Genomic DNA, 14114 nt, shown 5'->3' with positions numbered 1-14114 from the left:
TTGTTTCCTCCTGCTTCCATTCTTAATGCTAAGCTAACTGGCTGCTGGTTCAAATACAGACACAAGAGTGGTATTCAGTTTTTCATTTTTACACATTATTTATGATGTGTAAATTATTTTAACGATTATTTAAACGCACAATGCGTGTCAAATCAAATCAAGTTTAATTACTGCTACAAAGGGCGTCGGAAATCTCAATTCAGTAATCACCGAAAACAATTAGACCTTCAGAATAAAATTAGCCTCACAAAGTGAGACATTTTAAAATGTTGAACTAAATGCTAGAATCTACTGTATAACATGGAAGCTTTCAAATGTAATTGTCAACCTACAGCTGTATTTACCACTAATATAGGTATTGGACTTTAGTGTGGCATTGATCACTTTTCTCTCCTTCATATGAAACAATAATACCAAATGAATTTGTCACCACCATCATCAATGGTTCTGTCATTATGTACACTTATATCTAACCTTTCCTGGATATCTAACAACAGTTATTGCCACTGTTCGATAAATGTTCACAAACTTCTCTGCTGGCACAAGCCTTGACGTTTCCTCCTGTTTAATGCTCAGACAGCTGGATGATGCTCCATAATAAATTAAACTATCCCCAGACATGTTGTGAATCACAGTGAATTTAATAACCAAATGTACTTCAATAACTTAAGAAAAGACTCCTAATTAAAGTATCTGCTGTGAAAAGATCCTAATAATTTGATTAAAAGTTCTCTGTAAAGTAAGTGTGACATTTCTTTAAGTTACATTATCCAGTAAGAGTGGTACAAGTTACATCCTATTGTGTTTGCACATTGTGTTTGGCAGGACAGTTGTGGTGGAAATAAGTGAGTAGGCTACAGCTATTCAAATATCAAGAATGTACGTTCGTAAAGAACGTATCTCAAATACGTGTATTTTCTACATATCTTTGCCATTTATTGTCTTGCTTATGATAATGATAATAGTCATTTATAAATATCATTTTAGAGCACACATTTGAAATCGGTAGGCGAGGCTGTAATTTCGCCAGCTGTTACTCTCATGAGCGAGGCAGAAAATAGTTTTATCATGCCAAAAAGCTGCTGTGTCGTTTATTGTACCTCAAACATTAAAACAAATCCAGAGTTACGTGTTTCTATACTTCCTCTAAGAACAAAGGACAGTAAAAGAAGATCTCTGTGGCTTGATCAAATGACAGCGTTGATTTCCCCAAAAGTGGGCGGGTCTGTAAAGTGACGTAGATTTTACACTCATATATAAATTCTAACGTAAATTACATGCCAGTGTTTTATCTTTTTATTGATTTGTTTTTATTTTAAATCGTATAATTTCGGACTTTTTTTGCTGTCTGTGAGGAAAAGAAATGGAGCCTCAAAATACTGAAATCTGTATTTTTTAAAATATTTTTTTCCTTCTAATTTGTTATTCTTTTCTAAATAACACCCTGTTATTTACTCAACAATAACACACAATAATCCTTTTTTTTATTTATTAGTTCAATTATATAATCTTGGGCTTTTTAGCATGCTTTTTAGCCGTAAATAAAGTCACCGGAAACAGACGTAGGCCTATTAGGGACATTTCGAGCGATACAGACCACAAAGCCACAAAACGGCGCCATATAGAGGCCCATCACAGTATCATATGAAATATATCTATGATCAGAGGTGGAAGAAGTATTTAGATATTTTACTTGAGTAAAAGTAGCCATACATTAATGTCAAAATACTCCATTACAAGTAAAAGTACAGAAGTATTAGCAGCAACATGTCAAAGTAAGTATAAAAAGTGAACATGTACTAATAGTTTTCGTATTTAATGTTTCTTGTTTAATTTGAAATGTTTTATTTATTTAATTAAAAGCTCGCTTTTGTTTATTTTTAGTTTGGGTCTTGATTTTCTTACCCTGTGACAGTACTAACCGATAAAGAACACAAGGGGTGACACGAATAAAACACGACTCATCGAGACAAGACACAGCTGGAGAGTGCAGGCAGAAACACAAGGGCAGCAGGTGAACACAACCAGACAATCACAAAGGCTTGGAACTAAAATACAGGAAGTAAAACTAGACAGGACACAAAGAGGAAATACATTTCAAAATAAAACAGGAAACATTATACAAAAACTGAGATATTTACTTTCCACCACTGTTCAAATATCAGCTATAGTTGCTTGGTTCTCAAAGTAATAAACAAATAACACGACAACCACGTTTTAAGGTACTACAATTCTATCCATGGGTCAACGTATAGCCCAGTTGGTCGGGCTGGGGGCCCTGGGGCTTAGTCCACGTGCAAAGGGATGGAAACCTGCCTGGGCCCATTTCCCTCCGTCTCCCCCTTTCAATGCTTTCACTTAAAAAGGCAAACAAAAAGAACAGTCCATTGACAACTGACACTTGTGTTACTCCTCACAATAAACCAGTATGGGCTTAGGGTCCTCTGTCTGATGGTTTTAGGTGACTTACTTCCCTCAGAGAGCGAGTCACGTCCAAAAGATCAGATGATCTCATAAAAAAAAAAAGATCTGGTATCCAAAGGGTTAAAAGTATAAAATTCTTCGCAAAAAAGCCAAGATGAGGTAATAAATGAATGTGTAGCAGCGCTGGATTTATCTTGGGAACCCTTTTCTTATACTTTGTTCTGTGCGCTTTTGTTATCAGCAACATGAAACCCCAAAGCAATTACTTTGATGTCGCACTATGCCAAACATTATTCCTTTAATGAACACATCATATAAATGATGTTGCTATTCTGGAAAACCAGCACTTTTTGTCGGTTTGTGAAACCTGCAGGTGAAACATAATTCATTCTTTAAAACGTATTCAAGATTAGATTTAAAGGCTGAAGTAAGCATATCTTATATCAAATTCATAAACTTGATCTGTATTTGCAGTTTGTCTGAAACTGTTTGGTTGCAGAGATTTGACTGACTTTTAATCATTCCTCACAGCATATCTTTAATCTCCTTCTGTCAACTGCAGCAGCATTTGGTGTGAAGGATTACGGAGGTCAGCCTGTACATTTCCCCAGACTTGAGTGGGCATGACAGAAATCCAACATCAGTTATAGTTCTGAGCATGACGAACAACTCCTCTCACCTTTTCCAGAGCCTCCTTCAGGCTAGGGATAGGATGCTCCAGCTGGAGAGGCTCGGGGAAGCGAGGACACATCATCTCTGACTCGGCATTGCGACCCCTCCCTTCATCTAGGCGGTGGGTGGGAAATGAGAAAATGAAAAGGGAGAAAGAAAGAGCGAATGAATAACAGCGGGACAGGCTTTTGTATTTCCCACTTGAAATTTGATATAATAATGTATCAGCTGAACAAAGGCCAACACATGCATTAGGCTTTGACTGGCCAGTGGGTGAGTTCATTATTCTCCCCGCCGCTTCCTGATGAACCCCGTTGATCTTTCACCATACAATTTGACAGGATTTATTGTATATAACCTGCAGATTTTAAAAGATGCTGCCAGATCCCAGAGTGAATTCTGGATGAATGTATAATATTTAAATATGTTTCATTGTTACTTAAGGCCACCATTTGCATTCTCAGTCTAAAGCACATATGAAATTGTTATTTGGAATAAAAAAGATCCCTTGGCGGTACGTCAGAAAATCTTAACCTCATGTTACCTTAATAATCATACACAGTCATATGGAGATTATAAAACTGGACTTTACTTTAGAGAAGTGTTTTTGCTCTGAATTAATTGTATTAAAGAGTCTGATCAGGCGCTTAATTAAATTAAATGAACTAAAGCAACGTGACACATTCTGGTGCTGTGTTGACTAATTATGGACTAAAGGGACTACAATCAAAACCTTTTAAATATAACTGAAACCTACATTTTAAAGAGGACATATTTTGCTAACTTTTAGGTTCATGGATGTATTTTATGTTTACAAGCTTTAATGTTCAAAAAGGTATTCATATGTTCTCATACTGCCTGTGCTGCAGCACCTCTTTTCACCCTCTGTCCGAAACCAGAGCCGAGTCGGCTCTGATTGGTTAGCTGGTCGGCTCTGTTGTGATTGGTCAACCACTTTGAGATGTCCCGCGCCTTATTCCTTATCATACAGGAAAGGGTAAAACCCCTTCAACTGTGTGATAATATAATGTAGGAGATTGCTTGATGTCCTAATTACAAAGTGTGTATCTACATAATTATGAGAGAATAATCTGTTGATTTTCAATGAACTAACTAAGGTTGTGGTTTGTTGCCAGATTAGTTAAGATTTAGCAAATCTGCAAATTACGATTTAGCGTTACATTTTATAATCAGGATATTGTGTTAAGTTATTGAGCGTCATAGGTTCAATGTTTCACAGACTTTCTTCTACCAGAATAAGAAATCATGAAATGGAAACTCATTTTAAATAATCTTTTGCTTTTCAGAATAATGCCGCACCTCAACAGATAATTTGATGTTTAAAGATGAGTTAAGATAACAATTTCGCAGCTTTAAGAAATTCCTCTCACACATCCTGTAACTAACTACAGTGCCTCACCTGGCAGAAGTTTTGGCATCTGATATTGCCAGAAGAAGCATCCTGTCATCACCAGGGAGAGCACGATGAAGAAGGCCAAACCCAGATCGCTCCATTTCACCTTCATCTTGCTTGTTTTAGTGAGTCCTTCAAATTTAACAGAAGCAGGAGCAGGGACAGGGACAGGGTCGGGGTCAGGGTCAGCAGGAGGAGGAGAGGGAGGCTGGAATGCAGAGGGACGGGAACACAAACACACAACAACACATGAGAGAATGTCAGAAGAACAAATGCAGATTATACACGATAAATGTTCCCTAAATTCTCCTCAATGCTATGAGTTAGTTTAGTTTAGTTGATTCATTATGTCCTTAACGCCTAGTTCCCTTTGAACAAGTGATCCCTGTAGCACTTAGCGGTACTTACCACCTGATGCTTCAAAGGCCAGAGCAGGAAGTACTGGATTACCAGGGACACAGAGATCTTCTTTATCACAAAATTACCATCCTCAACATCTACTCATAGTAAATTCTTCCATGTAAGTGTGTCGCATTCCCCAAAGGCAGTAAATGGTGTCCCACTGAAGTTTTCCTGAGCAGGAGAAAGGCACAGACATGAACTCCCATCTCTGATTTCTCACTGACTGTGCTGTAATCCTGGGCCGTCGGCACTCCCGTTCCTCACAATTAAATTTCCTCTGCTGCAGCCACAGGCTGTTGACATCATAATCCCCAGATTTACTCAACCAAAGCGGCGGGGGGAAGTCTTAATCCCTAATCCCTGTGAATCAATTCACTTCACTCCAGCCTTAGCCCTGTGGAGCCGGCCACCGAGGCACACGAGCCGACAAAGATGGCACCCGCTCAGTCAACACAGGTCCAAATGGGGTGACACGGTGCGCCTTTTAGCGTCTGAATGAGATGAAAACTCAACGAGGTCACTTGGGTGCAGCAAATTTGGATCAACTGGGAGAGGGAATGACAGACACTTTGTGATGTTGATGGTGATTTAGAAAATGACAGAGGATGTGTTGTAGTGCTGTCAACAATTTATTTGGCCTACAGAGTGCACAAAAAGACAAGAGAGTCCAAGAGCGTGTGGTTTGGTGACATTTTACATTTAGATACACAGTCAGAGCAAGAACAGTATTCTGCTCACTAGCAAACAATGTATATGTTTACTTTAGAAAATGCGAGAAAGGTCTTTTACTATGCAAAAAGGAAGAGTTGAAGGAACATAAACACTGTGTTTGTGGTCCTCAGAGCTGCAAATATTCTTTGACTACCAATTCATGAGTAAGCCATATAATGTCAGTGTAAATTAGTGGCAGCCAATAGTGAAATCACACAAAGCATGACAGTCTTAAAATTCAGATTTAAGGTGAGAAAAGAAGTGGAAAGGCTTAAGGTGAATGAACTAGGTACATGAGCAGGAACACTTTAAAAGGATAAATATTGAAGTGAGGTGAATTTAACTTAATTCATTGAATTCACTTGACTAAGTCCTGTTTTGTGGATATAAGATCAAAATAAATATTTTTTTTCGCCACAAAAAGACAGAGCAGGAGGGAATCTGGTCATTTAATCCATAAATGTTCTTTCAATTAAATGACGCCATGACTATCAGGATTTAAAATGATATTACAGTAAAGTTATTGAATATAATATTTATACTTCTATTTACTTCTAGTGGGAAGCTTAAATATAATAAATTAAACCCTCCCTAGAAAATCTTGGCAATAGATAGCATTTATATCCATCAAAAGGTACATCCTGATCGTTCTTTCAATTTGCTTAATCACAAGATATTAATGGTCCGTCCAAAGCTCGGGAATGTATTTTGATGATTACAGTATGGATATCATGTTGCGATGTGGGGAAATCAAGTGTGAATGCAATCTGCGGCTGATCCTGATTGCATAACCAGTGATAGCTGGAGAGCATTTCAGCTGGCACACACACCCACACACACTCATCCTCCCCGCAGTTTAATGTGTTTTCAGTTGAATACATTGTACATCCTGCTTGTGTGTGTCTGTGTGGGTTCGACTTTGGCTTGTGTGTGTGTGTGTGTGTGTGTGTGTGTGTGTGTGTGTGTGTGTGTGTGTGTGTGTGTGTGTGTGTGTGTGTGTGTGTGTGTGTGTGTGTGTGTGTGTGTGTGTGTGTGTGTGTGTGTGTGTGTGTGTGTGTGTGTGTGTGTGTGTGTGTGTGTGTGTGTGTGTGTGAGAAAGGTAGTGGGCTTTTACCTGGTCTGGAACCCCATCCTCTGAGGTCTCTCTCAGGACTTTACTCCCCGCCTTACCCATGGTTTTGCTGCACAAACTGTTAACATAAAAAAAAGAGGGTTATAGCTTGCCATGGTTTATGCACAGAACTTGCATTCTTAGCTGTGGTTCGAGACTCTAAGATAGCAGTTAGTGTCATAAAATGTTGTGCAACGGATAACATGTGATGGGATTACGTAATATGGACACACTAGGTTACTGTATTCCCATACAGTTACTTGAACAAAAGACGTAATCAGATTACTGTTACCTTTCCTAAAATTGAGGATATTAAAACTGTAAAACATGCAGATTTTATTTCTTGTTTCTTTCCTGTTCTGTATAGGCTAATACTTTAAGAGTGAATCAATGCGCGTACTGCCTGAGTTTGCTTTATGGTTTTTACTTTCTTTGGTTCATTTGTTATTTGTTTTATTCAGTAGGGGAACCTATATGTTCATCATATAGTATGTGTGAATTGAACAGTATTTATAAAACCAAAACAGAGCATTTTCTGTCAGCTCAGATTTGATTTCTGCTTTTTAAACTGTTCTATGTGCTCATATGCTTCATTGTTGGTGTATAGGCTACTGCCTGAATATACTGAAAGGTAAGTTTTCCTATAAATAAAATCTCTGAATAGAAGACACAATTCTGATACTTAATATCTTCAGTTCTTCTTTTCTTAGGTCACATTGTTCCGTTGTCTTCCGTAATACACGCAAGATAAATATTTACAGGTAACGAGTAATTGTACTGGAATACATTTGTAAAGAAACCCTCCCTGCCCTGGCAGTCTGTGCTGCTGCTCTCAGAGGATCCACAGATATCAAAGGTGACAGCAGTAGGAGCTGACAGGATGATTGTGTGACACTTTTCATATTGCTGGAGCACACTGCTTTGATAATAAGATGACAAAATGACTGAAAACATTGCAAGACTCATTGTGAACTCAAAACAACTAAACACTGTATTGGGGTACCAAGCTTTGTAATACTTATCCCTAAAATTAATATTACTTTTATGCTACAAAAGACAGTAAGAATATGCAGTGTTGTAAAATACATTTACTCAAGTAATGTAATTAAATACAATTTAGAGGTACGTTTACATCATTTTATTGTTTTCCTTTCTTGCTACTTCATACTTCTACTCCACTAAAGGGCAAAATATTTTTACTCCACTACATATATTTGATTACTTTAGTTACCTTGACATGTAAGGTTAATAGAAACATAATGTAGTCTACAAATAATAGATAGTCTAAAAAAATGTCCTTAACCTAACCATGTACCAACTTCAGTTAAAAATATTGTTAGCCTGTGGCAGAAGCTGACACGTGTAGCTACTGTAAAGATGCATATAGGAAAAACCAACTTAACTTTTTTAAAACATCATACCAACTTTGATAGGAGGAAACATTGATTATGTGTGGCTGGTTTTAATCTTAATTAAAAAATTAGAACACACTTGTTAACATAAATCTTCCTAAGCTTAATTTTCTTTTTTTCAAAAGATAACGGGATAGTTTTTTCTTGTTTCCTCTAAAATGCCTATTTGTTGTTCCCAAGTCTTGTATTTTTTACACTCAGACTACAATGAAGTAAAAGTCTATATATTTTTAGTACCTGATTCATACAATTCTATTCATTATAAAGTGCCAGCAACTATACAGTAAATAACTTTGACAAGCAGCACACCACTATAGATTAGCTTGATGATGTATTTTTACATAAAGGAACACATGAATTGTGTTTTCAGGCTAAAACGATCTATCACAGCATGTTTTCATTAAGCAGCTCTCTTTCTGCCTGTCAGCCCTTAAAGCACCTTAAAACATTAGAGTATTAAAAAAATGTCAGCAAACGGAACTTGTATTGAAAACTTTGCTCAAGCTTTACACTGCATGCACATTTAGCTAAGTTTAACCAAGTATCTCATTGTATAAACTATGCAGTTATGATGTTTAATATATTCGAAGGAGTCTCTGAGTCATTTGAATCATTTACCAAGGTCTCTACTGCTTTTCCTTTAAATATAAAGCCCTTTTCTACCACATGAAGTTGCTTCTGCTGCCTTTGAGAAACTCAACATGTCTAAATGTGGAGTGAATTCTATAATTCACCATTGTTTTCATTGACATCAAAAAAAAATCTACCGTCATCATTTCTTACCTGACATTCAACGATTTTCTGTCGTTGAATGGCAAGTTGAAGGCCTGCTCATTCAAGGACTCAGAATAACACTTTTCTAAGAACTTCAGCTGTTGATGAATGAACCATTGTGTAAGGCAGCAATTATCTTGCTGACGTGATTTCTGGTATTCACACCTGTATACCAACTGCGTAGGGGTAGTTCACATTATGGATAATTCATCTTTACTTATAATTCTACTGCAAAGACAGATTGAGAAAAAGCTGTAGTGTGCCCTACATTTCAAGTCCTCCCAACCAATTAAGACAACATCAAATATTCAGAACTGAGCTAAAATATGACCTGGCATGCTGGTACTTTTTCAGCCCGCATCGTGTGCCAGCGCTTATGAGCCGATTCTCTGAAAGCAGCTTCTGAAGTGCTGATCAGACTCCTTTACAGTAATGCCATTCGTTTTTGGAAGTGAAGATGCATTTCTATGATGTATCGCAGCGTGTCACACATAAAGTCAGCAGTAATGACAGGTTCTGAGACATTAAATAAGTTAATGTATAGTCCAAGAGTTTGCAGGTCATGAGTCATACAAATTATTAGTTTGCCCCGCCTGAAAGACCATAGCTTTTGGAAAAAGGTGAGATTCTTGGAAACAGATAAAGGGTCTATACAGGCATGCCAGCAGCTCAGTGAGGATGCAGCTTAGACTATATGCACCGCACTGCCGTCACTTAATGGCTGACATCAGCACATCACAAGTGTCTATGTACAGTAGAGATCCATGATGTCATTAATAATAAACATGCTGTTTTTTATCCGTTCAAATGTATTTACTAAATAATATCAGCCATTTTATTGAATGCATTAACTGTACTGTCTTTGCAATTAAGATGCAACATATTAAATAGATCATATACATTATGCATAAAGTGTAACATTATGTTGTACTGATGTAAGTAAAATGTGTTAATTGCTTTACACTATCTTCTTCATTGGCCTTGCTACCATCATTCTGTCAGACATCTTTAAAATATAATTTCATAGATAAATCTAGCATAATAATGACAGGTGGCGTTCCTAATCCTGTCACAAGGTAACTTTTTATATTGAGACAACACAGCATTACATTTTTGCATGCTGCGGACAGAGATTATATTTCCTTGATAAATACTTTTGATATTTGTTACCCTAGATGTTTTTTTTAACTAAAGGTTTATAGAAGATTTGCATAGTGCATAACAGCACAACCTTCAAACTATACTTCCTGCAGTTCAAATTCTGACTTATGTGTTCTCAGTGCTGCTAAACACAACTAAAGTGTTTAATCTTGTTATCAGATGTAGATAAGATGAGACTATAATCAAGCGCGTGTCGACTGATAAGCTTTAACACAAGGGTTGTGATTAGCCATAGCCCTTAATGTCTTCCAGTTTGACAAAAGAAAAGGAAATTAAAAGTAACTTTATCACTCAATTATGCCTTGTCAACATAAAATTTGATTTTCTGCAAAAAATAAGCAATGTAGTGATGTATAAGAGCAACAAGTATTTATTATTATATCAGTATACTGTTCTGTTTTCAGACTGGGTCAAAATGATTTCCTAAATATGAACCCTATTTGATCTTACTTTGTCAAAAAAACTAATAAACCGACTTGTGAAGATGCTAACAGCCCTCCATATTCAATATGATATCCAGCCTTGTGTTCATGTATAAGACAGGCATATCATTCGTGGATGCGCCACATCACAAGCGTCTAGCATCGAGGCTGTGGAAAAACATGTTACATAACCTGCAATGAATCGAGCGTCTGTTTTTCTAGGCCATGAAACATCCAAAAGTATATGGATTAATTCCACGTACACTTACCTCAGGTTCTGAATCTACTGACAGCGTCTCCCTCCTCTTTTATCCAAACAGAAAGACAATAATATTCCACTTTTGTCCCGTCTGGGTTTGGGAGCTTGCAGCAGGATCCTGACAGATGTTAGTGTCATGGTTATGTCTAAATCCTGCTAGTATCTAACCCAGCTTGCTGGATTAACTTTCAGCCAATGGCCACATCTGCCATGCCTCAAAAATGGGTGCCCTCTTATGTGTGCAGAGTGTGTTTGGTGTCTATGTGTGTGTGTGTTTCCATTCTATTTTTCTTTTTTTTGCATTTGCATGGCTTTGGCTTTAATAGGACATGTTCACTCAACAAAGCAAAACGCTTACCGGTGCTTATTGCTGAACTGAATACAGTTTTGACCAATGATGGGTGTTTTTCACTGTATAGGGTAAATCTGTGAGATTTTCAACCTTTTTGGGGCTCAATTGAGTTACAGACGTATCACCTATAGTTCATGAATCTCTTTCTAAAAGCAGTATATTGTTTTCTTTTAACCTTTTAACCTAGAAGCATCATTTATTGACTCGTGTTTTGGGAGCTTTTATTCTCCGAACCCTCAAAATATTCTTTCGACCGACGCAGAATCAAAATCTCTCTCCCTCGACTGAGTTTCGGATGAGGTCCGGCCTTATTATCTGCAATGTACCCATTCAATGTTAAATGGGAACACGGCACACAGCCACTTGTTGGTCAAATGCATTTAAGTAGAAACTGATGAACACAGATAAGGGTTCAGACAGGTGTGTTGTCTGTGACACACCATTTTGTTCCATTCTTGTATAAAAGGAGCAAACATTTGGATTTCTTCCGCTTTAAAATAATGAATTTCCTTTGGGAACATATGCCAGAGATGGTGAGTCAACAATATACGAAGGCGGCTCATTTCAATGCGTATGGCTGATTGCATAGAGTTGCCGGCTTATTGCAAGCTGCTGCGCTCACCAGGGCTTGTGTTATGCACAAGATCCCTGATGATATGAGAAGGTCTGCTGAATTTAATGTTCACTATAACATGAGCGTTACACAATCCCCTTGCCACACTAATACCTTATCTGGCTGAAAGGTATGTCGTTACACAGGGATCAGATCAGAGGTTTTGCAAAGGACTTAGGACTTAAGGATGTAAAGCGGAATATAATTAATTATATCAAATATGCTGAAACGTGTGAAAAAGCGTGTGAGAAATGCAGACGGAAATATTAATATGAAGTGAAAAATGTGACTTTCTCTCTATTTATTCATTGTACATGGCGTTTATATCATATATAATTCAAAGTGTCAGACAGCATGTAAAACTGTGCTATCAATCCATTTCCCTTGCCACCTTCTTCTTAGCAAAAACATCCCATCCACCTCTGATCTCTCCATTTAATTAATTCTATGTTCGTTATATGCTGCATGTATGGTATTATTGCCAACCACTCGTTCCATCATTACAGTAACTGACATCAGTAATCCTTATACTTTAGCATTAAAAGACTTAAGCTTCTGGAAATGGAAAACACAATCTTTTGTTTTCTATCAACAATCAGACACAGTGGTCATGTGCATTAATAAAATGTGCTACACTTCATCTGACCTCTGCAGTGGTACACATGCAAATACATCATGTAGGCAAATCAGGTTCCTGCTGATTTGTGTAAACTCTTGATAAAATGGTGCTTTATATAATTCTTACTTGATAAAACATATATTTTCTAGCAAATGTTACACATATACAAATAAAAAAAAGTAATTCCGGTTTATTTTCCACTTCTACACATGTACACCTCCTCACCTAATACCTTTTTGTATAAGGAGCAGTGCAGCTATTATACAAAGCCAAGTAAGCAGAGTGGTGGTCTGGTGCCTTGCTCAAGGGCACATTGGCAGTGCTCAGGAGGCGTGGCACCTCTCAAAGTACCAGTGGACGCTCCAATTCTGGGACTTGAACCTGCATCTCTTCCAAGCCAGTTCCTACAGACTGAGCTACAGTGGAGGAAATAAGTATTTGATCCCCTGCAGATTTTGTAAGTTTGCCCACTTTCAAAGAAATGAACAGACTATAATTGTAATGGTAGGTTTATTTTAACAGTGAGGGTGAGGATATCAAAAAGAAAATCCAGAAATGTACATTATATAAAAGATAACAATTGATTTGCATTTAACTGTGGGAAATAAGTATTTGATCCCCTTTGCAAAACATGTCTTATACTTGGTGGAGAAACCCTTGTTGGACACACAGAGGTCAGACGCTTCTTGTAGTTGGTCCCCAGGTCTGTGCACATCTCAGGAAGGATTTTGGTCCACTCCTCCCGAAGCTTCAGCTCGCTCCACAGATGTTCTGTGGGATTAAGGTCCAGAGACCGGCTAGGCCCCTCCATCACCTAAATGTGCTTCTTTAGCCACTCCTGTGTTGCCTTGGCCGTATGTTCAGGGTCATTGTCCTGCTGGAAGACCCCTCCATGACCCATTTTCAGTGTCCTGGCTGAAGGAAGGAGTCCAAGATTTTCACGGTACATGGCCCCGTACATCCTTTCCTCGGTGCAGGAAGTCGTCCTGTCCCCTTAGCAGAGAAACACCCCCAAAGCATAATGTTTCCACCTCCATGTTTGACGGTGTGGATGGTGTTCTGGAGGTTATAGTCAGCATCTCTCTTCCTCCAAACATAGCATGTCAAGTTGATCCCAAAGATCTTGAGTTTGGTCTCATCTGACCACATCATCTTCTCCCAAGCCTTCTCTGAATCATTCAGATGTTCATTGGCCAATTTCAGACGGGTCGTTCATGTTCTTCTTGAGCAGGGGGCCTTGCGGTCGCTGCAGGATTTGATCCATTATGCAGGTGTAGTGTGTTCCCAATAGTTGTCTTGGTGACTGTGGTCCCAGCTGCCTTCAGATCATTAACAAGTTCCTCCTGTGTCGTTCTTTGCTGATGCCTCACCTTTCTCATGATCATCCATCAGAGATCTTAGACAGCTCTTTAGTCTCGCCCATGGTGGAGAGGTTGGAATCTGATTGATTGATTGATTGATTCTGTGGACAGGTGTCTTTTATACAGGTATCGAGTTGATATATTAGCAGTACTTTCTTAAAGGAAATTGACTTATGTAACCGGTCTGTGGGAGCCAGAATTCTTGTTGGCTGCAAGGGGATAAAATACTTTCCCGCAGTTAAATTCAAATCAGTTTTCAATTTCTATATTTTCCTTTTAATATTATTACTCTCACTCTTAAAATAAACCTACCATTAAAATTATAAACTGTTAATTTCTTTGCAAGTGTGTACACTTTCAAAATCTGCAGGGGATTAAATAATTATTGCCTCCACTGTACCTAATCT

At 38.0% G+C, this 14114-nt stretch overlaps 1 protein-coding gene across 1 annotated transcript in view; it reads right to left on the bottom strand.

The window, feature by feature from the left end:
- Window positions 1-14114, bottom strand: part of lactbl1b (lactamase, beta-like 1b) — a 64659-nt gene that overhangs the window by 14742 nt on the left and 35803 nt on the right. Inside the window, exons 2-4 of the mRNA XM_079685290.1 lie at window positions 6738-6813; window positions 4517-4718; window positions 3104-3210 (exon numbers count right to left, since the gene is read on the bottom strand). Coding sequence (XP_079541416.1) covers window positions 3104-3210; window positions 4517-4718; window positions 6738-6797 — 369 coding nt within the window. The 5' untranslated portion in view covers window positions 6798-6813. The remainder of the gene's footprint in view (window positions 1-3103; window positions 3211-4516; window positions 4719-6737; window positions 6814-14114) is intronic.

This window comes from Notothenia rossii (genome assembly GCF_949606895.1).
Source record: "Notothenia rossii genome assembly, chromosome: 5".
NCBI lineage: Eukaryota > Metazoa > Chordata > Actinopteri > Perciformes > Nototheniidae > Notothenia > Notothenia rossii.
This window is presented reverse-complemented; position numbering and strand designations above follow the sequence as displayed.